This window comes from Taudactylus pleione, unplaced genomic scaffold, assembly GCF_031769625.1.
Source record: "Taudactylus pleione unplaced genomic scaffold, aTauple2 ptg001108l, whole genome shotgun sequence".
Lineage (NCBI taxonomy): Eukaryota > Metazoa > Chordata > Amphibia > Anura > Myobatrachidae > Taudactylus > Taudactylus pleione.
In genome coordinates this window covers 210,102-235,915 of record NW_028285509.1, presented here as the reverse complement: position 1 = coordinate 235,915, position 25,814 = coordinate 210,102, and the positions used below count along the sequence as shown (strand labels likewise).

At 49.5% G+C, this 25,814-nt stretch overlaps 1 protein-coding gene across 1 annotated transcript in view; it reads right to left on the bottom strand.

Annotated features, from left to right (window-relative positions):
* The window catches only part of HGH1 (HGH1 cochaperone), a 219,453-nt gene that overhangs the window by 62,449 nt on the left and 131,190 nt on the right, over positions 1 to 25,814 (bottom strand). Inside the window, exon 5 of the mRNA XM_088461833.1 lies at positions 6,710 to 6,801. Coding sequence (XP_088317959.1) covers positions 6,710 to 6,801 — 92 coding nt within the window. The remainder of the gene's footprint in view (positions 1 to 6,709; positions 6,802 to 25,814) is intronic.

Sequence of the window (25,814 nt, the reverse complement as noted above, 5' to 3'; positions counted from 1 at the left end):
CCCTGGCATGCTGTCAATCAACTTCTGGGCCACATATTGACTGATGGCCGCCCATTTCGTGCCTAATCAATGCTTGGAGTTTGTCAGAATTTGTGGGTTTTCGTTTGTCCACCCGCTTCTTGAGGATTGACCACAAGTTCTCAATGGGATTAAGGTCTGGGGAGTTTCCTGGCAATAGACCCAAAATTTTGATGTTTTGTTCCCCGAGCCACTTAGTTATCACCTTTGCCTTATGGCAAGGTGCTCCATCATGCTGGAAAAGGCATTGTTCCTCACCAAACTGTTCTTGGATGGTTGTGAGAAGTTGCTCTTGGACGATGTTTTGATACCATTCTTTATTCATTGGCTGTGTTTAGGCAAAATTGTGAGTGATCCCACTCCCTTGGCTGAGAAGTATCCCCCCACATGAATGGTCTCAGGATGCTTTACTGCTGGCATGACAGAACTGATGGTAGCACTCACCTTTCCTTCTCCGTCAAGTGTTTTTCCAGATGCCCCAAACAATCTGAAAGGGGATTCATCAGAGAAAATAACTTTACCCCAGTCCTCAGCAGTCCAATCTCTGTACCTTTTGCAGAACATCTGTCCCTGATGTTTTTCCTGGAGAGAAGTGGCTTCTTTGCTGCCCTTCTTGACACCAGGCCATCCTCCAAAGGTCTTTGCCTCACTGTGCGCGAAGATGCACTCACACCTGTCTGCTGCCATTCCTGAGCAAGCTCTGCACTGGTGGTGCCCCAATCCCACAGCTGAATCAACTTTAGTAGACTGTCCTGGTGCTTGCTGGATGTTCTTGGGTGCCCTGAAGCCTTCTTCACAACTATTGAACCTCTCTCTCCTTGAAGTTCTTGATGATCAGACAAATGGTTGATTTAAGTGTAATCTTACTAGCAGCAATATCCTTGCCGCTGAAGCCCTTTTTGCGCAAAGCAATGATGACTGCACGTGTTTCCTTTTAAAGCTTCTCAATCTCAAGCGTCAACAATCTCACCTGTGTTAACGAGAGAATTACTGACATGATGTCTGCTGGTCCTTTTTGTTGCAGGGCTGAAATGCAGTGGAAATGTTGTTGTTGGTATTAAGTTCAATGTCATGGCAAAAAGGGACTTTTCAATTAATTGCAATGGGGGGCGGGGACTGGCGGGGGGCTGCACACAATGGGGGAGGAATCTCTGGAGAAGCAGAGGGGCCGGCAGGTCCATCTCAGACTGGCGGCTGCTAAAAGGCGTTTATGACTGGTTACATCAGATGCGACCATGTCAGGGAAAGCCCATGTGACCATGCCAGGCAAGTGGTTAAATCCTTTTCTTCGAGATCCATAGGGGACACAGGGACAATGCTGGCTATAGGGCTGTGCAGAAGGACTGGGCACCAAACAGTTAACTTATTTGACATCAGAACAGCCCAGCCTCCTTCTCCCATATACCCCAGCCCCAGCCAGTTAGCAAGCCTAAGGCAATAGTGAGAAAGGAGAAGGAAGACCGGCACACACACAGATTCAAAACACACTGTAGAAATGGACAGGGGAACCAGAAACTGAACAGAAGGTGTCAAAGGAATAAAAACTGAAAAATGTGTGGACAGAAGACCACATAGCTGCACTGCAAAGATGCTCCACCGAGGCATCCCGGTGAGCTGCCCGAAAAGTATCTACCAACCTAGTAGAATGAGCCGTCACCATGGCTGATGCAGGGATGTCTGCCGCCGCATACACGTGTCAGATATTCTAAAGGTGCCAACGGTCCAAGGTATGCTTCATTGCCAGCCAACCAAGTTTGTGAAAGCCATAGAGCACAAAAAGGGAGCGAACTTGCTGACCGACCTAGTGCAGTCTACATAGATCTGGAGGGCCTTCACCACATCCGAAAAGCCCACCTCTGGTGAAGAATAAGCCGGAACAACAATCTCCTGGGTGATGCGGAACCGAGAAACTACCTTCGAAAGGTAGCCTAACCATGTCCGAAGATCGGTCTGGTCTGAGGGAAAGAGCAGAAACAGAGAGCGACACGACAGCGCGCTCAAGTCCGATACTCTCCGGGCCGACGTGATGGCCAGAAGGAACAGAGTATTCCACATGAGCCGGGGAATGCCCACCGACTCTAAAGGCTCGAAGGGAGAAGACTGAAGAGCCCTAACCACTAAAGACAAGTCCCATGGAGACACTGGAGGAACAAAGGGGGGCTGCATGTGGAGGACTCCCTGAAAGAAAGTTCTGACGTCAGACAACAACGCAATCCGTCTGTGAAAGAGTACAGAGATGGCTGAAACCTTGACCTTCAGGGACAAAATCCTCCAAACCCGGTGATAAATCTTACCTGAAGCGGGTTTGCGGGAACAGAGCATGGTACGAATGACCAACCTGGAAAAGCCTTTGGCCCTCAGGACAGATGTCTGAAGGGACACCCCTTGAAAGTGAGATGGGCCACATCCAGATGGAAGCAGGGGCCCTGAGACAGCAGATTCCGCTGCAGAAGACGACACAGGGGAGCGTCAATAGAGAGGCTACTAGGATCACGGTGTCGCCTTCCACTTTCAATTTGGGGAAAACCCTCGAAATAAGCGAGATTGAAGGGAATATGCACATGAGATGAAAGACCCGAACCGCTAAGGCATCCACCAGAAGAGAGCCCGGATCCCTGGTGCGAGAACAGTACCTCAGCAGCTTGTGGCTGTGTCGAGTCAACGTCCAGTAGGCCCCAGCAATGAACCAGAAGCTGAAAGATGTCCAGATAAGGAGCCCAGGACGAGTGAACGTCTTGGCGGCTTAGAAATTCTGATTCCCAACACTGGAATGATGACCGCTACAGAGCTGGAAGATGAATATCTGCCCAGCTGAGAATGCGACTCACCTCCTTCATGGTGCCGCAACTGCGAATGCCTCACTGATTGTTGATGTAGCTAACTGCGGTTGCGTTGTCAGACTGAACCTTGACTGGGCGATGCTGGAGGAGTGGTTGCACACAGCCTGAAAGACTGTCCAGAGCTCCAGAATGTTGATCGGAAGGTGGCTCTCCTGAACAGTTACTGCCCCCACCCACGCAGACAGGCATCGGTGGTGAGAAGACAATTCTGAATCCAAAAGGGGTGGCCCTTGTTCAAGTGGGACAGCTGGAGCCACCACAAGAGGGAGAGCCGGACCTCCGAGAGAGGATGATGGTTTGCATCTTGATCTGGAGATAGCATCCATTCCATTGGGTCAGAACTTCCCTCTGAAGCGGCGGGAGTGAAACTGGGCATACTCCACCATTTCGAAGGGGGAGAGAAGTGATCCCAGGGTCCACATGAAGGAGGAAATGGACACTCAGCAATGATGCAAATATCGGCGCATCTTGTCCTGAAGCTTGTCAGCCAGAAGGAAGACTCTCTGCACAGTAAAGTCTAGTAAGGCCTCCGAAGGGAGCATCTGCTGAGACGCAATTAAAGAAGACTTTCTCCAATTGATGATCCACTCGTGAGATTGGAGAAGATCAATCGCCGGACGAAGATGTTCACCGAGGACTTCCAGAGTCTGGGCCAGGATGAAAAGATCATCCAGGTAAGAGAGAATCCTGACACCTCTGCGTCGTAAAAGAGGTGCCATGACCGCCATGACTTTGTGAAGACACGAGCAGCCGTGGAAAGATCAAATGGCAAAGAACAAAATTGGTAATGGTACCCCCGGACCGCAAACCGGAGGTAGCGCAGTTGACTGAGCCGGATAAAAACATGTAAATAAGCATCCTGAATGTCTAGGGAGGACATGAATTCCCCCAATTCCAGCGTCAGAATGAGAGATTGCAGAGATTTCATGCGGAACCTGGGGATCTGCAAGAAGCTGTGGAGAAACTTTAGGATGAGTATTGGCTGAAAGGAACTGTACAGCTTCTGAACCAAGAAGAGGTTGGCATAGAACCCCATGGACTCTCTGAGCCGGGTTACCGGAATAATTACCTTGTAGGTCAGAAGGTAGTGAACGAACTGCAGCAATGCTTTTGCTATTCCTAGATCCGCTGGAAGACCTGTGGAAAAGAACTCGGCCAAAGGACTGCTGACTTGGATGACGCCACCGTGGCAATAATCTAGTCCAATTCCGGACAAAAAAGGATGTCCCAAGAATAAAGAAGAGTATTTAAAGCCTTCTTAGAATTGGAGATGACGCGCCAGTAACGAAACCAGAGGGCTCTACTAGCCGTGGTGGAGAAAGCTGACACTTTGGAAGAGGCTGCTCTTGATACTAGTATCCTAACCTCCAGATAGGAGGCAGCCTCCTAGGGACAATAACTGGCTCCTGGGAGTACCAGAAGAGAGCTCCTCTTCTAGGGTGTCAGTCCAACTGCCGATGGCCTTAGCCACCAAAGTGGAAGCCACAGCAGGACGTGCAATAGCACCTGCATGGGAATAAATAACCTTAAAGAGAATTTTCAATTTACATTTCCATTTGTAACGCTGCTCAGTAGGAAGTGGATAAAAGGCCGCAATGCGCTTGGTGACCTGAAAGTGTCTGTTAGGAATGGTCCAAGCCTTCGCTAAGAGGTCCTCAAGCTGTTTTGACTTAGGGAACTCTACTAAAACCCGCTTTTGCCACTTGAAAACCGGAATTTTGGATCTAGGGACCAGTTCCTTGTCCTCGATTTGCAGGACAAGTTTAACCGCCTTAATCAAGGCAGCTACATCTACCTGAAGGAACGGCACCTAATACCCTCAAGGTCTGAGGAAACCACTGAGTCCAAAGCATAAGCAGACTGGTGGGGTAGTGCCTTCCCGTCTGGATGGTCCATGTTTGGAAGCATGGTCCTTAACCAGCATCTGCTGGAAAGAGGCGGATACTTGTGCCAAACCCTGAACTGACTGGGAGAAGGAACTCATTGATGGCAGTTTCAAAGCGGATGGCTGCAAATGACAGGTATAGTTCTCCTAAAAATTCAAAAATAGATTGGGGTCCGGGGGAGTGCCCAAGGAGGATGTGTAGCAGGTGTGCAAGAGAAGTAGGTGATGAGAACAGGAGGGAGGAGGGCCTTGTTCATGGAGCTTACAGTCTAAAGGGTAGGGGGAGACAGAAGGAAGACATAAGGAGTGAGCCAGTGTAAGGGGAGTTAAGAGGTAGACTACGTGGTGACATGGATAAGTGGAAGACGGATATGCTTTTATGAATAGGTGGGTTTTGAGCACATGCTTGAAGCAATGCAGGCTGGGGGATAGTCTGATGGAACGAGGGAGACTGTTCCAATGGTGGGGGAGCAGCTTGGGAGAAATCTTGAATTCTGCAGTGAGATGTGGTAACCAGACTGGAGGAAAGGCGGCTGTCATTGGATGACCGGAGAGGGCAGGAGGGAGTGTGTAAGGAGAGGAGTTTGGATATCTACTATAGTAGTGCCCCACTGTTAGCAGAGTGCCCTGGTGGTGTAGCCGGGGTGCGAGTGAATCTACACCAATGCAAGCAAAGGGCCGCCTTACCTGCTCCCCCGCGTCTGGCTGCTGCTGGGGTCCTCTGTGCTTGTGGAGGTCCAGGCCGGAATCCCTGCCCCGGCACCGGGGGTTGGTGGAGTGGACGCTCAGCGCTGCTTACGCAACATAACACTAAAATAAATAAAATAAAGATTGAGCCCCTTGTAATTGTGCCCCGTTCCTGCCAGCACCAAACAAACTGGCCAGGCTGGGGGCGGGGTATAGGAGAGCAATGAACCAGGGGGAGGAGGAGGCTGGGCAGCCCTGACATCAAAGACGTTAACGTTTGGTGCAGAGTCCTTCTGCGCAGCAATATACCAGTGAAGAAGAAATAAAAAGTTATGCTTTAATCTGTATATATTTTTAATTAAGAGTGCCTCAAAAATGAATTTGCATTTGACTCACGTTCCTGTGAATGCCCCCTTTTCAGAAATGAAATGACAAATATAATTTGTGTGGGTACTGCATACAAAATGAATGATATTGATGGCGGAATGTGACCAGCGCAGACATGAAAAATTAGGTTCAGCATATACCAAGACGACCTCTTCAGACTCAGGGTCTCATTCAGAGCCGCTCGTAAGCGGCCGTTCGCTCGTTCGGAGCGATGTTAGCACATCTGCGCATGCGTACGGATTGTAATACGCATGTGCGAACCAGTCAGTGCGGCCAGAAATCGTTTGTTCGCAATATAGCGAATGCCTGCTATTTTGAGTGACAGGAGAAGGCGTATGTGGGTGGTAACAGGGGAAGGTGCTTGAAAACGGGGAGTGGAAATCAGAACGCAGGCGTGCTTAAAGGTCAAAACGGGCGTTTTTAGGGTGTGCATAATTAAAACAGCAGCGTCATCGACCACGTCACTTGGTTGTTTTATAGTCAGAACTGCTCGCAAGATTGCGTTAGGAAAAACCAACCACAAGAATAGCGAGCAGTTCATACGCTGTTCGATGTACTCGATTAATCTATTAAATAGCGGACATGACGTATGGTGTGAGCGGCCAGGGGGCGTATTTTTCCAAAAAACGACCGCATGTTTTGTTCGCTCGTTCAGACATGGAGGCGTCAACAGACCGCAAAGAGTGAACGGTTCATTTGAATAGCCACCCCTTTTTCCTGAACGACCGTCCGCAAATAGCGTCCGGCTCTGAATCAGAACCTCAATGTGCTAGGAAGGATCCCTTCACCAGCTCTGAAGAGATTGTCAAAGCTTATAAATGGCAAGAAATGTTGTAGAATAAAATGTAAATAAACGGATATAAATTCTGATGAAAGCAGTGTATTATCTCACCAGCTGTAGGCACTCTATCAGCATCTTTCTTATATCGGGGTCCGGTTCCCGCTGCTTGTCCTCCGGAAGATACTGCAGATCGGGTGGGAGGACTGAAGGAGGAGAAAGTGACAGAATAAGGGAGAGAAGCAGCATTGAGTCATTTCTCAGACAGAATATTCAGGCAATTAAATGACAGGGAACAGGAAATGGGATAACGGGTCGCACCAAGACTCATATATTGTGTAGAACTACCCTGCTAGTTGTCAATAAGTGTCTTAATATCACATTAAAAGCAGGGGTGCAACTCACGGATATTTGGTATCGTACTAACAAACAAGAAAGAGAATCCCCATAGGAGTGCACAATGTCTTACCGTAACCAGTATAAAATATAACTTTTATTATTAATAACCACCTAAGTGGTAGGTTTAAAACACAACAAAATTAAAAAAATGAAGGAAGAAGTAAAAAATATGAGATATGGTAAGAACTTACCCTTGTTATCTCTATTTCTACGAAGTCCATAGGGTTCCACAGGATACCTTGGGTATAGGCGATGGCGGCAGACATCCAGGCACCACAGAGTTAAATTCTCAGCCTCCCAGGATGCACTGGGGTCCCTCTCCTATATCCCATCCCCGAGCCTCAGGCCACTCAGTTTCGTAACAAGCCATAGGCCGGAGCAGGAGCAAAAAAGAGAGAGAAGACAGTCTGGAACACACAAGAATCACATTCTCACCAGAAGGAGACGGAGAAACCGGTGACCAGAGCAAAGCCCATCTGCAGTACAGGTGCGACAGGGCGGGAGTCCTGTGGAACCCTATGGACTTCGTAGAAATAGAGATAACAAAGGTAAGTTCTTACCATATCTCATATTTTCTACTTCAGGGTCCATAGGGTATCCACAGGATACCTTGGGGATGTCCCAAAGCAGTATCCTTTAAGGGTGGGGACGCTCCTGTGCTGTAAGGAGAATCCGCCGCCCGAAGGAAGCATCCTAAGAGGCGAAGGTATCAAAAACATAATACCTTACAAAAATATGGACAGATGACCACGTGGCTGCCAATCACTGCTGAAGCACCACGTCGAGCTGCCCATGAAGGAACCACAGACCTAGTGGAAGAGTTTTAAAAGAGGATGGAACAGGAAGACCTGTGAATCCATCCTGCCAAAGCTAGCGCAGTGGCAGGCCAACCCATTTTATGGAAACCAGAAAGGACAAAACCGAGAGTCTGATTTCTTAAATGGACTGGTACAGTCAACTTAAATTCTTAGAGCCCGTACCACATCCAAAGAGGCCTCACCAGCAGAAAGGACTGGGGAAGTAAAGGCAGGTACTATAATTTCCTCATTGATGTGGAAACTAGACACCACCGTAGGTACAAAACCAGGGTAAGTGCGAAGCACTGCCCTGTTCCTAGGAAAGATGAGAAAGAGGGAGGTCTACATGACAGAGCCCCCCATTCTGAGATCCTACTGGCCAAATCAATGGCCAGAAGGAATACATTCCTAGCCATAAGCCATTTGAAGTCCACTGAGCCCAGTGGATCAAATGGCGGTCCTCAGAGAGCCCTAAAGACCACAGCCAAATCCCAAGGAGCCACAGGAGGAACAAAGGGATGCGGAATATAATGTATACCCTGCACAAAGGTGCGGACATCAGAGTAGCAATCCTACGATGAAACCAACAGGGCAGAAACCTGCACCGTCAGGTAAGCAAGGCGAAGACCGTTATCTAAGCCCACCTGTAGGAAAGCCAACACTCTGGATATCCGGAATACCCGAGGAGCCTAGCCTCTAGGGCGACACAACTGAAAGAAAGTATGCCATACCTGATGGTAAATTCTTGCAGATAAAATCTTCCGAGCTCTTAGCATGGACATAGGCCCTGTTAACTATAGAGCTGGAAAAACTCCTAGACCTTAAGAGAGCAGTCTCCACCGCCACACCGGCAAGGACAGACAACCCAGGTCTGGGTATCAGCCAGGATCCTGAGACAACAGGTCTGGTCGTAGAGGTAACAGCTTCGGAGTGTTAACTGAAACACTCCAAAGATCTGAGTAATAATGCCGTCTGGCCCACGCACGAGCTATCAGCAGGAGCGCGCCTCCTTCTTGCTATTACTGGAGGAAGGGATAATGGAGGGACGAGGTACACAACTTAGAAGGTCCACTGGACCAACATACGTCTACCATAAGAGTCTCATCTCTGAAAGGCTCCACTTGTTCACCAGAAGATTGAACACCTCCTGATGAAAAGGACATTTCCCTGAATGCACGTCCTGACGGCTGGGAAAGCCTGCTTTCCATCTGAGGATTTCTAAATGAACACTGCCGATGACGGCAGGGATATAGCCTTCCACCCAAGCCAGAATTCGAGACACCACTGTTAGTGTCGCCCGACTTCGGGAACCACCTAGGTGGTTTACATAAGCAATCATGATGGCGTTGTCAGACCGTACCTGCACGGTATTTCCGTGGAGGACCTGTCCTGCATGCTGGAGAACTGTGAATACTGCTCAGAGTTCTCAGATGTTTATGGAAAGCGCAAAAACTACTGGAGTCCACCTGCCCTGGAACAAGTGTGGACCCGTCACTGCTTCCCAGCCACGGATACTGGCGTCCGTTGTCAGGAGGACCCGGTGCGCAATCCCAAAGGGGGTGCCCCTTGTTTAGGTAAGCTTTCCGCAGCCACCAGCCCAGAGAGAGACAAACCTTCGGGGAAAGCACTATTGACTTTATTCTATGGGGCAACCCATCCCATCCGGAGAGGATCAATTTTTCTAGAGTGACACTGGGTACTCTCCACCATGTCGAACAGCGACACCCTGGAACCCAGAAACCACATTGCCGAGTGAATAGACACTCGGCGACTCTGCAGGCAACTGCGTACCTTTGCCTGTAATGCAGAGATCTTTTCATCAATCACAAAGATCCTCAGATGTTGGGATATGGAGCATCCTCTGTGAAGAATCAGAGAGGACCATTTCCAGTGTATCAGTCAGCCCTAACGTAGCAACACAGATATTGTCCGTTGCAGATGGCACTGAAGTATCTCTGGAGACTCTGGTAACACCAGGAGGTTGCCCGGATTGAGAATGCAAGGTCCCCCTCTTGAACCAAGGAACCCTTAAGAATTTGTTGAAGGATTCGAGGTTGAGGATGTCCAGGTAAGACCCATTGGGTTTCCGTACCAGAAAGAGGATGGAGTAATACCTCGTTCCCCTTTGGGGCAACGGAATAGGTACTATAACTCCTGCTTGTAGCATAGAGTGCAACACCCTCAAAAATTACAGGGCCTTGTCTTGAATTGACAGAAGACCTGTAATGAAAAACCGTCTGAGAGGCTTTCACCGGGAGGAGAGGACATACATTCAAGAAAATACTTCTCTTACCCCAGTGTCCGTGGAGGTCAGACACCAGCACTGGGCGAACTGGAGAAGCCGGCCTCCAACTCTGGGGTCCCCCGAGAGGAGGCCCGTCCCGTGAGGCTGAAGGCTTATAGTCCAACTTGGGAGTAGGACGTCTTGTAATCCAAGCCTGTTCTTATGGCTGAGCAGATTTCCTGGCTACTGACTGTCTTGGAAAGCTATATTTTAGACTTACCCTGGCCTCACAGGGCCGAAAAGACGAAGCCCCAGACCCCGATGGGACTGTAGCAGATGGCAGACAGGCAGACGTAGCTGCTGCCTGCGGGGCCACAATTGTGTCCAGATGAGGGCCAAACAGGACCTGTCCCGTAAAAGGCAAAGCATTCCAAATGGAATCTTCGTCCGCTTTCCAAGAGCGCAACCACAGGGAGTGGCGAGCCGCTACTGCTGCCGAGCCGCTACTGCTGCCGAGGAGATTCTGGAAAGGAGTAGGCTATATGTAAGACTGTCTCATTATGAACGTGGCTAAGTCTCTGAGAATTTGCCACTATCCACCTGCTCTGCTGGAGAGTCAGTGTGCAGAGATCCAGTTACCTACCCAGCGCTCCATGGCTCTGGACCCCCAGCACACGGCCATAGCCGGCCTGGAAGCCCCTCCAGCAAGGGAATAATTGGATTTTAGATATATTTGCACCTTGCAATGTGTAACCCTCCTTCAAGGAGGACCTGGAGGGCATGGGCCACGTAACACTCCTCACTAGGCGTGTAACATGAGAATCTACCCGTAACGGTAACTCCCATTCGGAAAAATAATTATCCGCAAAGGGGTATGCAAAAGGTCAACTGTTTTTGAGGCTGGAACCGCTTACCCGGATTTTCCACGCCTCCTCTAAATGATCCACCTGACCAGATAGAGGAATTACAGTGGCAACACCCTTATCCTTCAAGAAGGCATAGTTGGATTTAGCCACGGGGGATATGTAATAACCAAAGCCGCACGGACTGCCCGTATAAGGCCAGGTATATAGAATTTAGACCCAGACTACGCCTCCTTTGCACTAAGGGGCTCGTGTCTGAAAAAGTCAATAATGTCACCGTCATCAGACGTCATGTCCTTACCCGTCTGAGACCCGAAAGGCCGTTTAGAATGCCGAAATGGTGACTCCCCCTGTAAAACGTCCATCAGGTGCTATACCATTTGGACAATAAATTCACCCACACAGGCTCCTGCGAGACCTGGGGGGGCGAAAAACAGGATACACTGGGGTACCATCAACTGCCCAGGGACCCCTGCATGTGATGAGACCACCACTCGCTGCGATAACCCCTATGGGGAAACGCAGGGAGCGTTGCCCACAAGGGCTGTAAGCATCTTAGCCAGCAGAGAGCGGTCCCTTTTTGTGCAGGCACAGTGACAGAAATGGGGTGTGATATATAATACAACATGCCCTCCATAAACCCTCAGCGTCTACATATCCCTCCGCTAACTGCACATGATATCAGTACATTATATAGCTGGAAGAGGATATCCTCGTTCACTTTCAGACATGAGGATTGTGAACGGAGCGTATGTGACCTCCCACACCGAAAAACCACGTTTACTGTGAGGTAATAAACACCTTGCAACACCGCACCGCAAAGGCTGTAGCAGAAGAACAGGGATAGGAAAAGGCTGACAGTCAGAAATGAAAGTACAGGCAAACAGCGCTAGCATTTAAGTCACATACAATGCACAGATAACATCCTGCATTACAAGCACTGCGATCAACTACACAGACCAGAGCCTGGTAGGAAACACTGACCTTACACCGGAGGAGAGGTATGCGGGGGACCCGGACCGCAATGGCACCTGTAACAGCTTCCAGCAGCGTTTGCCATCCCCAGCACATGTAGTGAGAAAATGGCCACCGAGGAGCAGAGAGAAGGCAGGGCCCGGGGGAGGAGCGCTGACACAGCCCGCTCAGACCGCTGTGGAATGGCACTGTGCAGCGGGGGAGACGCCGGCTGTGAGACAGGGAAGGCGTTCTCCCCTGGCCTGCTATTAACCCCTGGGACGCCGCGCTGTACCGCACATGCTGCGGTCCGCTGTCCCTGGTGGTCTAGTGGAAGGCGCAGGATCAGTACCTGGCCCCACGCGCAGCCGGTCCCCAGGGAGCCCCCTGCCTGGGGACCAAAAAGGACTGTGTTACCGGCGGGAGCCCACCGCGGGACCCCGCCGCTTACCTTGTCCCCCGTGCATCCGGCCACAGTCCAGGTAGCCGGGGTCACCGCTAGCTGTGACCCCAGCTACCTACCAGCATCCCCGGATCGGTACCGGCGTTCTGGTACCGGCGGGGTGTAGGAGTGACAGCATGGACGTCAATACTGACTGTCCTATGCTGGAGCACTCTAGTTGTGCAGCCACAGCTGCGAAGAAATCTTCAGGGGCCTTAAAAAGACCCCCCTCTGTACGGTGCGACTGGTCCGGCCAGGCACCTACGAAAACTGAGTGGCCTGAGGATCGGGGGCGGGGTATAGGAGAGGGACACCAGTGCATCCTGGGAGGCTGAGAATTTAACTCTGTGGTGCCTGGATGTCTGCCGCCATCGCCTATACCCCAAGGTATCCTGTGGATACCCTATGGACCCTGAAGTAGAAATACATATATAAGCTCTATACACAGCAGGTTATAGTGACTATGAATACTCCTGCACGCTGCTAACACACCGCTATTCTGTATATTTAGAAATGTTGAAATCTTCCAGGTGTGAATTGCAGAAAGGTATTAGGAGGGCTAAAATTAGTTACTCCGCAAAGATTGAAGCTAGAAGTCATGATAACAGGAATCCGAGAAGCCTGTGGCAGATGATCCAGGATATTACTGGTTGTAAAATAAAAAAGGAGGTGATTAGCAATGACAATAATCTATTAGCTGAAGATTTGAACCTGTTCTACTCTAGGTTTGATCAAGAGAATAGTTTTTCTGTTACGCCCCAAATTCCCCGGGTGGGGGAGTCTCCTCTTATGTTGGAGGAGTATGATGTGATTAAATGTCTACGTCGGGTTGATTTGTGTAAATCAGCCGGCCCGGATGGGATTAGCGGTAAAGTCCTCAAGGGGTGTGCAGACCAGTTAAGTTGGATATTAACGGTCTTATTTAATTTGTCCCTTTTTAATTGTGTAGTGCCGAGATGTTTTAAGAAGGCAAATATTGTTCCAGTTCCAAAAAAGGGGGTAGTAAAATGCCTTAATGATTATCGCCCAATTGCACTAACTTCATTGATAATGAAATGCTTTGAAAGGCTGGTATTAGGACATATTCAATCTTTTTTCCCAGTAGATTTTGATCCTTTTCAGTTTGCATATAGGAAAAATCGTTGCACTGATGATGCGGTACTTACAGCACTTCACTCTATTTTAGCTCATTTGGAAGTGAGGGATTCTTATGTTCGGATACTCTTTGTTGATTTTAGTTCTGCTTTTAATACGGTTATTCCCATCTCACTAACATCTAAGTTGTTTGACTTGGGGTTAAGTGGGTCTATTTGTAACTGGGTTTTAAACTTTTTAACTGATAGACCACAAGTAGTTAGAATTGGAGGTGCTGTGTCGGGGGAAGTGTTGATTAAGACTGGTGTTCCCCAGGGTTGTGTTCTCAGCCCCCTATTATACTCGCTATTTACCCACGACTGCGTGTCGACTTCTGATTCTGTGAAAATCATCAAATTTGCTGATGATATTGCAGTCGTTGGGTTAATTAGCAGGAATGATGAGTCCCATTATAGGAAAGAGATCAAAAATTTGGTTTCTTGGAGTGGTGATAATCACTTGCTCCTAAATGGTGACAAGACAAAAGAACTGGTAATTGATTTTCGTAGGAGATGTTTAGAGCAGAAATTGCCAGTGTCTATTAACAACCAGGATGTTGATATAGTTGAGTCTTTTAAATTTCTGGGTATCCAGGTTGCGGCAGATTTGACATGGTCTTTAAATACACTGTCCCTAATTAAAAAGGCGCAACAGCGTTTGTTTTTCCTAAGACGTTTGAGGGCCTCGGGAGCTAGCAAAGTAACTATGCTAAACTTTTACAGATGCTCAATTGAGAGCATTCTGACGTTTGGTATCATTATCTGGTATGGCAACTGCACAGCGAGTGAAAGAAGTGCACTGGAACGGGTTGTTAGGACCGCCAGCAAAATCATTGGCGTGCAGTTGCCAACTATTCATGATGTTTATGGGCTTAGGGTTCTAAAGAGAACCAAAGGTATCATATCGGATCCAAGCCATCCATTTCATGAATTTTTTGATAAGCTCCCATCTTTAAAGCGGTTTAGAGTACTTCGGGCACGTACGAGTCGCTTGAGGGTTAGTTTTCTTCCATCTGCTGTGCGCATGTTGAATGCTATGATTGTATCTCTTTAGTTAATTTTAATTTTATTATTTTTGTGAAATTGTTTGTGATAACCTTTACCATGGATTGCTATTCACTGTTTTAAAAAAGTGCAATGTAATTTCGTCTGTCAAACTTGTTTTGCTGATGACAACAATAAATACAATACAATATACAGTCCTACTATATCAATCTACTGTATATTCCAAGCAGACATTGTATATGCTCGCAGCATCAGGTAAATAGTCATATGTGAGATTCAGATGCACGGTCTATGCTTTGCGACCACACATAATGTGCTACTAGGTATTCATAGTCACTATAACCCGTTGTGTATAGGGCTTATATATGTATGGAGAAAACACCTGGCGATTGCTCTGTTAAAATACATATACGAGGACACAGTGTGTATATACTATTATTATTATTATTATTATAAGTTTCTTATATAGCGCAGCCAATTCCATTGCGCTTTACAATTTGGATATACATTTATGAACATCTGATAAGATATTAAGGGACATGGATATCCTTGGATGCCTATGAATTTATTATAATATCCAAGACATTTGCCTTAATATAAGAATATAAGGTTGAATTACAATTATATGGCACCTTTGTATTCTTATTAAAGGTCGTCATACATTCAGCATACCATTGAGTAGGAATATTAAAGACACAAGCAACTGAGCAGCCATTAGCATTTCAGACTTTCACACATACTGTTTTTACTTCTTCCTTCCTTTTTTGTATTTTGTTGTGTTTTAAACCTACCACTTAGATGGTTATTAATAATAAGAATTATATTTTATACTGGTTACGGTAAGACATTGTGCACTCCTATGGGGATTATTTTTCTTGTTTGTTAGTAGAAAATTCAGGCAGCCTGGAGACCTGCAGCCACTACCAGTCCCAGCCCAACCAGTGCCAGCCTGACCCAGCCCTACCAATCGCAGCACGACCAGTGTCACTCCGACCCAGCCCTCCCAGTCCCAACCCGATCTTGCTCTACCAGACCCAGCCCTCCCAGTCCCAACCCGACCTTGCCCTACCAGTCCCAACCCGATCTTGCTCTACCAGACCCAGCCCTCCCAGTCCCAACCCGACCTTGCCCTACCAGCCCCAGCCCTACCAGTGCTATTAACCGCAGCACTTCCAGCCTAACAAATCACAGATTTCTCCAGAATATAAAAAAACCTAGCTTGGCAGTGGCAAAATTGGGGCCATTAAAAAAAAAATCTGCAATCACAGGTCCCAGCAAGTCTTCTCATACCTGAAGTGTACATTCATGCTGGGACTTGTAGTACTTGCTGGGATCCTGTAGTTCCCCAGCAAAAAACATGAATATATTTTTTTTACTATTTTATTACCACCACAGATCAATGGTGTCTTGATAGAGCCAACTGAGAATTTGGTAATTCAGCCACATGCTGAACAGGCAGGGGATAAGGGATATCACAACGCACACACACTGCCTGGCTGTCACCCTACACTATCACCATATCATCCATGCCTTTTCCTAACACCAGCACACCCACTCTGCCTGGCTGTCACCCTACACCATCACCATATCATCCATGCCTTTTCCTAACACCAGCACACCCACTCTGCCTGGCTGTCACCCTACACCATCACCATATCATCCATGCCTTTTCCTAACACCAGCACACACACTCTGCCTGGCTGTCACCCTACACCATCACCATATCATCCATGCCTTTTCCTAACACCAGCACACCCACTCTGCCTGGCTGTCACCCTACACCATCACCATATCATCCATGCCTTTTCCTAACACCAGCACACACACACTGCCTGGCTGTCACCCTACACCATCACCATCACCATATCATATCATCCGTGCCTTTTCCTAACACCAGCACACACACACTGCCTGGCTGTCACCCTACACCATCACCATCACCATATCATATCATCCACGCCTTTTCCTAACACCAGCACACACACACTGCCTGGCTGTCACCCTACACCATCACCATCACCATATCATATCATCCATGCCTTTTCCTAACACCAGCACACCCACTCTGCCTGGCTGTCACCCTACACTATCACCATATCATCCATGCCTTTTCCTAACACCAGCACACCCACTCTGCCTGGCTGTCACCGTACACTCTCACCATATCATCCATGCCTTTTCCTAACACCAGCACATCCACTCTGCCTGGCTGTCACCCTACACTATCACCATATCATCCATGCCTTTTCCTAAAACCAGCACACCCACTCTGCCTGGCTGTCATCCTACACCATCACCATATCATCCATGCCTTTTCCTAACACCAGCACACCCACTCCTGCCTGGCTGTCACCCTACACCATCACCATATCATCCATGCCTTTTCCTAACACCAGCACATCCACTCTGCCTGGCTGTCACCCTACACCATCACCATATCATCCATGCCTTTTCCTAACACCAGCACACCCACTCTGAACGGCTGTCACCCTACACCATCACCATAACATCCATGCCTTTTCCTAACACCAGCACAGCCACTCTGCCTGGCTGTCACCCTACACTATCACCATATCATCCGTGCCTTTTCCTAACACCAGCACACACTCTGCCTGGCTGACACCCTACACCATCACCTTATCATCCGTGCCTTTTCCTAACACCAGCACACACACTGCCTGGCTGTCACCCTACACCATCACCTTATCATCCATGCCTTTTCCTAACACCAGCACACCCACTCTGCCTGGCTGTCACCCTACACCATCACCTTATCATCCATGCCTTTTACTAACACCAGCACACCCACTCTGCCTGGCTGTCACCCTACACTATCACCATATCATCCATGCCTTTTCCTAACACCAGCACACCCACTCTGCCTGGCTGTCACCGTACACTCTCACCATATCATCCATGCCTTTTCCTAACACCAGCACATCCACTCTGCCTGGCTGTCACCCTACACTATCACCTTATCATCCATGCCTTTTCCTAAAACCAGCACACCCACTCTGCCTGGCTGTCATCCTACACCATCACCATATCATCCATGCCTTTTCCTAACACCAGCACACCCACTCTGCCTGGCTGTCATCCTACACCATCACCATATCATCCATGCCTTTTCCTAACACCAGCACACCCACTCTGCCTGGCTGTCACCCTACACCATCACCATATCATCCATGCCTTTTCCTAACACCAGCACACCCACTCTGCCTGGCTGTCATCCTACACCATCACCATATCATCCATGCCTTTTCCTAACACCAGCACACCCACTCTGCCTGGCTGTCACCCTACACCATCACCATATCATCCATGCCTTTTCCTAACACCAGCACATCCACTCTGCCTGGCTGTCACCCTACACCATCACCATATCATCCATGCCTTTTCCTAACACCAGCACACCCACTCTGAACGGCTGTCACCCTACACCATCACCATAACATCCATGCCATTTCCTAACACCAGCACAGCCACTCTGCCTGGCTGTCACCCTACACTATCACCATATCATCCGTGCCTTTTCCTAACACAAGCACACCCACTCTGCCTGGCTGTCACACTACACCATCACCTTATCATCCATGCCTTTTCCTAACACCAGCACACACACACACACTGCCTGGCTGTCACCCTACACCATCACCTTATCATCCGTGCCTTTTCCTAACACCAGCACACACACACTGCCTGGCTGTCACCCTACACCATCACCTTATCATCCGTGCCATTTCCTAACACCAGCACACCCACTCTGCCTGGCTGTCACCCTACACCATCACCATATCATCCGTGCCTTTTCCTAACACCAGCACACCCACTCTGCCTGGCTGTGACCCTACACCATCACCTTATCATCCGTGCCTTTTCCTAACACCAGCACACACACACACTGCCTGGCTGTCACCCTACACTATCACCATATCATCCATGCCTTTTCCTAACACCAGCACACCCACTCTGCCTGGCTGTCACCCTACATTATCACCATATCATCCATGCCTTTTACTAACACCAGCACACCCACTCTGCCTGGCTGTCACCCTACACTATCACCATATCATCCATGCCGTTTCCTAACACCAGCACATCCACTCTGCCTGGCTGTCAACCTACACCATCACCTTATCATTCGTGCCTTTTCCTAACACCAGCACACCCACTCTGCCTGGCTGTCATCCTACACCATCACCTTATCATCCATGCCTTTTCCTAACACCAGCACACCCACTCTGCCTGGCTGTCACCCTACACCATCACCTTATCATCCATGCCTTTTCCTAACACCAGCACACACACACTGCCTGGCTGTCAACCTACACCATCACCTTATCATTCGTGCCTTTTCCTAACACCAGCACACCCACTCTGCCTGGCTGTCACCCTACACCATCACCATATCATCCATGCCTTTTCCTAACACCAGCACACACACACTGCCTGGCTGTCACCCTACACCATCACCTTATCATCCGTGCCTTTTCCTAACACCAGCACACACACTGCCTGGCTGTCACCCTACACCATCACCTTATCATCCGCGCCTTTTCCTAACACCAGCACACACACTCTGCCTGGCTGTCACCCTACACCATCACCTTATCATCCATGCCTTTTCCTAACACCAGCACACACACACTGCCTGGCTGTCACCCTACACCATCACCTTATCATCCGCGCCTTTTCCTAACACCAGCACACACACTCTGCCTGGCTGTCACCCTACACCATCACCTTATCATCCATGCCTTTTCCTAACACCAGCACACCCACTCTGCCTGGCTGTCACCCTACATTATCAAAATCACCATATCATATCATCCATGCCTTTTCCTAACACCAGCACACACACACTGCCGGGCTGTCACCCTACACCATCACCATATCATCCGTGCCTTTTCCTAACACCAGCACACACTCTGCCTGGCTGACACCCTACACCATCACCTTATCATCCGTGCCTTTTCCTAACACCAGCACACACACTGCCTGGCTGTCACCCTACACCATCACCTTATCATCCGTGCCTTTTCCTAACACCAGCACACCCACTCTGCCTGGCTGTCATCCTACACCATCACCTTATCATCCATGCCTTTTCCTAACACCAGCACACCCACTCTGCCTGGCTGTCACCCTACACCATCACCTTATCATCCATGCCTTTTACTAACACCAGCACACCCACTCTGCCTGGCTGTCACCCTACACTATCACCATATCATCCATGCCTTTTCCTAACACCAGCACACCCACTCTGCCTGGCTGTCACCGTACACTCTCACCATATCATCCATGCCTTTTCCTAACACCAGCACATCCACTCTGCCTGGCTGTCACCCTACACTATCACCATATCATCCATGCCTTTTCCTAAAACCAGCACACCCACTCTGCCTGGCTGTCATCCTACACCATCACCATATCATCCATGCCTTTTCCTAACACCAGCACACCCACTCTGCCTGGCTGTCACCCTACACCATCACCATATCATCCATGCCATTCCTAACACCAGCACATCCACTCTGCCTGGCTGTCACCCTACACCATCACCATATCATCCATGCCTTTTCCTAACACCAGCACACCCACTCTGAACGGCTGTCACCCTACACCATCACCATAACATCCATGCCTTTTCCTAACACCAGCACAGCCACTCTGCCTGGCTGTCACCCTACACTATCACCATATCATCCGTGCCTTTTCCTAACACCAGCACACACTCTGCCTGGCTGACACCCTACACCATCACCTTATCATCCGTGCCTTTTCCTAACACCAGCACACACACAGCCTGGCTGTCACCCTACACCATCACCTTATCATCCGTGCCTTTTCCTAACACCAGCACATCCACTCTGCCTGGCTGTCATCCCACACCATCACCTTATCATCCATGCCTTTTCCTAACACCAGCACACCCACTCTGCCTGGCTGTCACCCTACACCATCACCTTATCATCCATGCCTTTTACTAACACCAGCACACCCACTCTGTCTGGCTGTCACCCTACACTATCACCATATCATCCATGCCTTTTCCTAACACCAGCACACCCACTCTGCCTGGCTGTCACCGTACACTCTCACCATATCATCCATGCCTTTTCCTAACACCAGCACATCCACTCTGCCTGGCTGTCACCCTACACTATCACCTTATCATCCATGCCTTTTCCTAAAACCAGCACACCCACTCTGCCTGGCTGTCATCCTACACCATCACCATATCATCCATGCCTTTTCCTAACACCAGCACACCCACTCTGCCTGGCTGTCATCCTACACCATCACCATATCATCCATGCCTTTTCCTAACACCAGCACACCCACTCTGCCTGGCTGTCACCCTACACCATCACCATATCATCCATGCCTTTTCCTAACACCAGCACACCCACTCTGAACGGCTGTCACCCTACACCATCACCATAACATCCATGCCATTTCCTAACACCAGCACAGCCACTCTGCCTGGCTGTCACCCTACACTATCACCTTATCATCCATGCCTTTTCCTAACACCAGCACACACACACACACTGCCTGGCTGTCACCCTACACCATCACCTTATCATCCGTGCCTTTTCCTAACACCAGCACACACACACTGCCTGGCTGTCACCCTACACCATCACCTTATCATCCGTGCCTTTTCCTAACACCAGCACACCCACTCTGCCTGGCTGTCACCCTACACCATCACCATATCATCCGTGCCTTTTCCTAACACCAGCACACCCACTCTGCCTGGCTGTGACCCTACACCATCACCTTATCATCCGTGCCTTGTCCTAACACCAGCACACACACACACTGCCTGGCTGTCACCCTACACTATCACCATATCATCCATGCCTTTTCCTAACACCAGCACACCCACTCTGCCTGGCTGTCACCCTACATTATCACCATATCATCCATGCCTTTTACTAACACCAGCACACCCACTCTGCCTGGCTGTCACCCTACACTATCACCATATCATCCATGCCGTTTGCTAACACCAGCACATCCACTCTGCCTGGCTGTCAACATACACCATCACCTTATCATTCGTGCCTTTTCCTAACACCAGCACACCCACTCTGCCTGGCTGTCACCCTACACCATCACCTTATCATCCATGCCTTTTCCTAACACCAGCACACCCACTCTGCCTGGCTGTCACCCTACACTATCACCATATCATCCATGCCTTTTCCTAAAACCAGCACACCCACTCTGCCTGGCTGTCACCGAACACTCTCACCATATCATCCATGCCTTTTCCTAACACCAGCACATCCACTCTGCCTGGCTGTCATCCTACACCATCACCATATCATCCATGCCTTTTCCTAACACCAGCACACCCACTCTGCCTGGCTGTCACCCTACACCATCACCATATCATCCATGCCTTTTCCTAACACCAGCACATCCACTCTGCCTGGCTGTCACCCTACACCATCACCATATCATCCATGCCTTTTCCTAAAACCAGCACACCCACTCTGAACGGCTGTCACCCTACACCATCATCATAACATCCATGCCTTTTCCTAACACCAGCACACCCACTCTGCCTGGCTGTCACCCTACACCATCACCTTATCATCCATGCCTTTTCCTAACACCAGCACACCCACTCTGCCTGGCTGTCACCCTACACTATCACCATATCATCCATGCCTTTTCCTAAAACCAGCACACCCACTCTGCCTGGCTGTCACCGAACACTCTCACCATATCATCCATGCCTTTTCCTAACACCAGCACATCCACTCTGCCTGGCTGTCATCCTACACCATCACCATATCATCCATGCCTTTTCCTAACACCAGCACACCCACTCTGCCTGGCTGTCACCCTACACCATCACCATATCATCCATGCCTTTTCCTAACACCAGCACATCCACTCTACCTGGCTGTCACCCTACACCATCACCATATCATCCATGCCTTTTCCTAAAACCAGCACACCCACTCTGAACGGCTGTCACCCTACACCATCATCATAACATCCATGCCTTTTCCTAACACCAGCACAGCCACTCTGCCTGGCTGTCACCCTACACTATCACCATATCATCCGTGCCTTTTCCTAACACAAGCACACCCACTCTGGCTGGCTGTCACCCTACACCATCACCATATCATCCATGCCTTTTCCTAACACCAGCACACACACACACTGCCTGGCTGTCACCCTACACCATCACCTTATCATCCGTGCCTTTTCCTAACACCAGCACACCCACTCTGCCTGGCTGTCACCCTACACCATCACCATATCATCCATGCCTTTTCCTAACACCAGCACACCCACTCTGCCTGGCTGTCATCCTACACCATCACCATATCATCCATGCCTTTTCCTAACACCAGCACACCCACTCTGCCTGGCTGTCACCCTACACCATCACCATATCATCCATGCCTTTTCCTAACACCAGCACATCCACTCTGCCTGGCTGTCACCCTACACCATCACCATATCATCCGTGCCTTTTCCTAACACCAGCACACCCACTCTGCCTGGCTGTCACCCTACACCATCACCTTATCATCCATGCCTTTTACTAACACCAGCACACCCACTCTGCCTGGCTGTCACCCTACACCATCACCTTATCATCCATGCCTTTTACTAACACCAGCACACCCACTCTGCCTGGCTGTCACCCTACACCATCACCTTATCATCCATGCCTTTTCCTAACACCAGCACACCCACTCTGCCTGGCTGTCACCCTACATTATCACCATCACCATATCATATCATCCATGCCTTTTCCTAACACCAGTACACACACACTGCCGGGCTGTCACCCTACACCATCACCATATCATCCGTGCCTTTTCCTAACACCAGCACACACTCTGCCTGGCTGACACCCTACACCATCACCTTATCATCCGTGCCTTTTCCTAACACCAGCACACACACTGCCTGGCTGTCACCCTACACCATCACCTTATCATCCGTGCCTTTTCCTAACACCAGCACACCCACTCTGCCTGGCTGTCATCCTACACCATCACCTTATCATCCATGCCTTTTCCTAACACCAGCACACCCACTCTGCCTGGCTGTCACCCTACACCATCACCTTATCATCCATGCCTTTTACTAACACCAGCACACCCACTCTGCCTGGCTGTCACCCTACACTATCACCATATCATCCATGCCTTTTCCTAACACCAGCACACCCACTCTGCCTGGCTGTCACCGTACACTCTCACCATATCATCCATGCCTTTTCCTAACACCAGCACATCCACTCTGCCTGGCTGTCACCCTACACTATCACCATATCATCCATGCCTTTTCCTAAAACCAGCACACCCACTCTGCCTGGCTGTCATCCTACACCATCACCATATCATCCATGCCTTTTCCTAACACCAGCACACCCACTCTGCCTGGCTGTCACCCTACACCATCACCATATCATCCATGCCTTTTCCTAACACCAGCACATCCACTCTGCCTGGCTGTCACCCTACACCATCACCATATCATCCATGCCTTTTCCTAACACCAGCACACCCACTCTGAACGGCTGTCACCCTACACCATCACCATAACATCCATGCCTTTTCCTAACACCAGCACAGCCACTCTGCCTGGCTGTCACCCTACACTATCACCATATCATCCGTGCCTTTTCCTAACACCAGCACACACTCTGCCTGGCTGACACCCTACACCATCACCTTATCATCCGTGCCTTTTCCTAACACCAGCACACACACAGCCTGGCTGTCACCCTACACCATCACCTTATCATCCGTGCCTTTTCCTAACACCAGCACATCCACTCTGCCTGGCTGTCATCCCACACCATCACCTTATCATCCATGCCTTTTCCTAACACCAGCACACCCACTCTGCCTGGCTGTCACCCTACACCATCACCTTATCATCCATGCCTTTTACTAACACCAGCACACCCTCTCTGCCTGGCTGTCACCCTACACTATCACCATATCATCCATGCCTTTTCCTAACACCAGCACACCCACTCTGCCTGGCTGTCACCGTACACTCTCACCATATCATCCATGCCTTTTCCTAACACCAGCACATCCACTCTGCCTGGCTGTCACCCTACACTATCACCTTATCATCCATGCCTTTTCCTAAAACCAGCACACCCACTCTGCCTGGCTGTCATCCTACACCATCACCATATCATCCATGCCTTTTCCTAACACCAGCACACCCACTCTGCCTGGCTGTCATCCTACACCATCACCATGTCATCCATGCCTTTTCCTAACACCAGCACACCCACTCTGCCTGGCTGTCATCCTACACCATCACCATATCATCCATGCCTTTTCCTAACACCAGCACACCCACTCTGCCTGGCTGTCACCCTACACCATCACCATATCATCCATGCCTTTTCCTAACACCAGCACACCCACTCTGAACGGCTGTCACCCTACACCATCACCATAACATCCATGCCATTTCCTAACACCAGCACAGCCACTCTGCCTGGCTGTCACCCTACACTATCACCTTATCATCCATGCCTTTTCCTAACACCAGCACACACACACACACTGCCTGGCTGTCACCCTACACCATCACCTTATCATCCGTGCCTTTTCCTAACACCAGCACACACACACTGCCTGGCTGTCACCCTACACCATCACCTTATCATCCATGCCTTTTACTAACACCAGCACACCCACTCTGCCTGGCTGTCACCCTACACTATCACCATATCATCCATGCCTTTTCCTAACACCAGCACACCCACTCTGCCTGGCTGTCACCGTACACTCTCACCATATCATCCATGCCTTTTCCTAACACCAGCACATCCACTCTGCCTGGCTGTCACCCTACACTATCACCATATCATCCATGCCTTTTCCTAAAACCAGCACACCCACTCTGCCTGGCTGTCATCCTACACCATCACCATATCATCCATGCCTTTTCCTAACACCAGCACACCCACTCTGCCTGGCTGTCACCCTACACCATCACCATATCATCCATGCCTTTTCCTAACACCAGCACATCCACTCTGCCTGGCTGTCACCCTACACCATCACCATATCATCCATGCCTTTTCCTAACACCAGCACACCCACTCTGAACGGCTGTCACCCTACACCATCACCATAACATCCATGCCTTTTCCTAACACCAGCACAGCCACTCTGCCTGGCTGTCACCCTACACTATCACCATATCATCCGTGCCTTTTCCTAACACCAGCACACACTCTGCCTGGCTGACACCCTACACCATCACCTTATCATCCGTGCCTTTTCCTAACACCAGCACACACACAGCCTGGCTGTCACCCTACACCATCACCTTATCATCCGTGCCTTTTCCTAACACCAGCACATCCACTCTGCCTG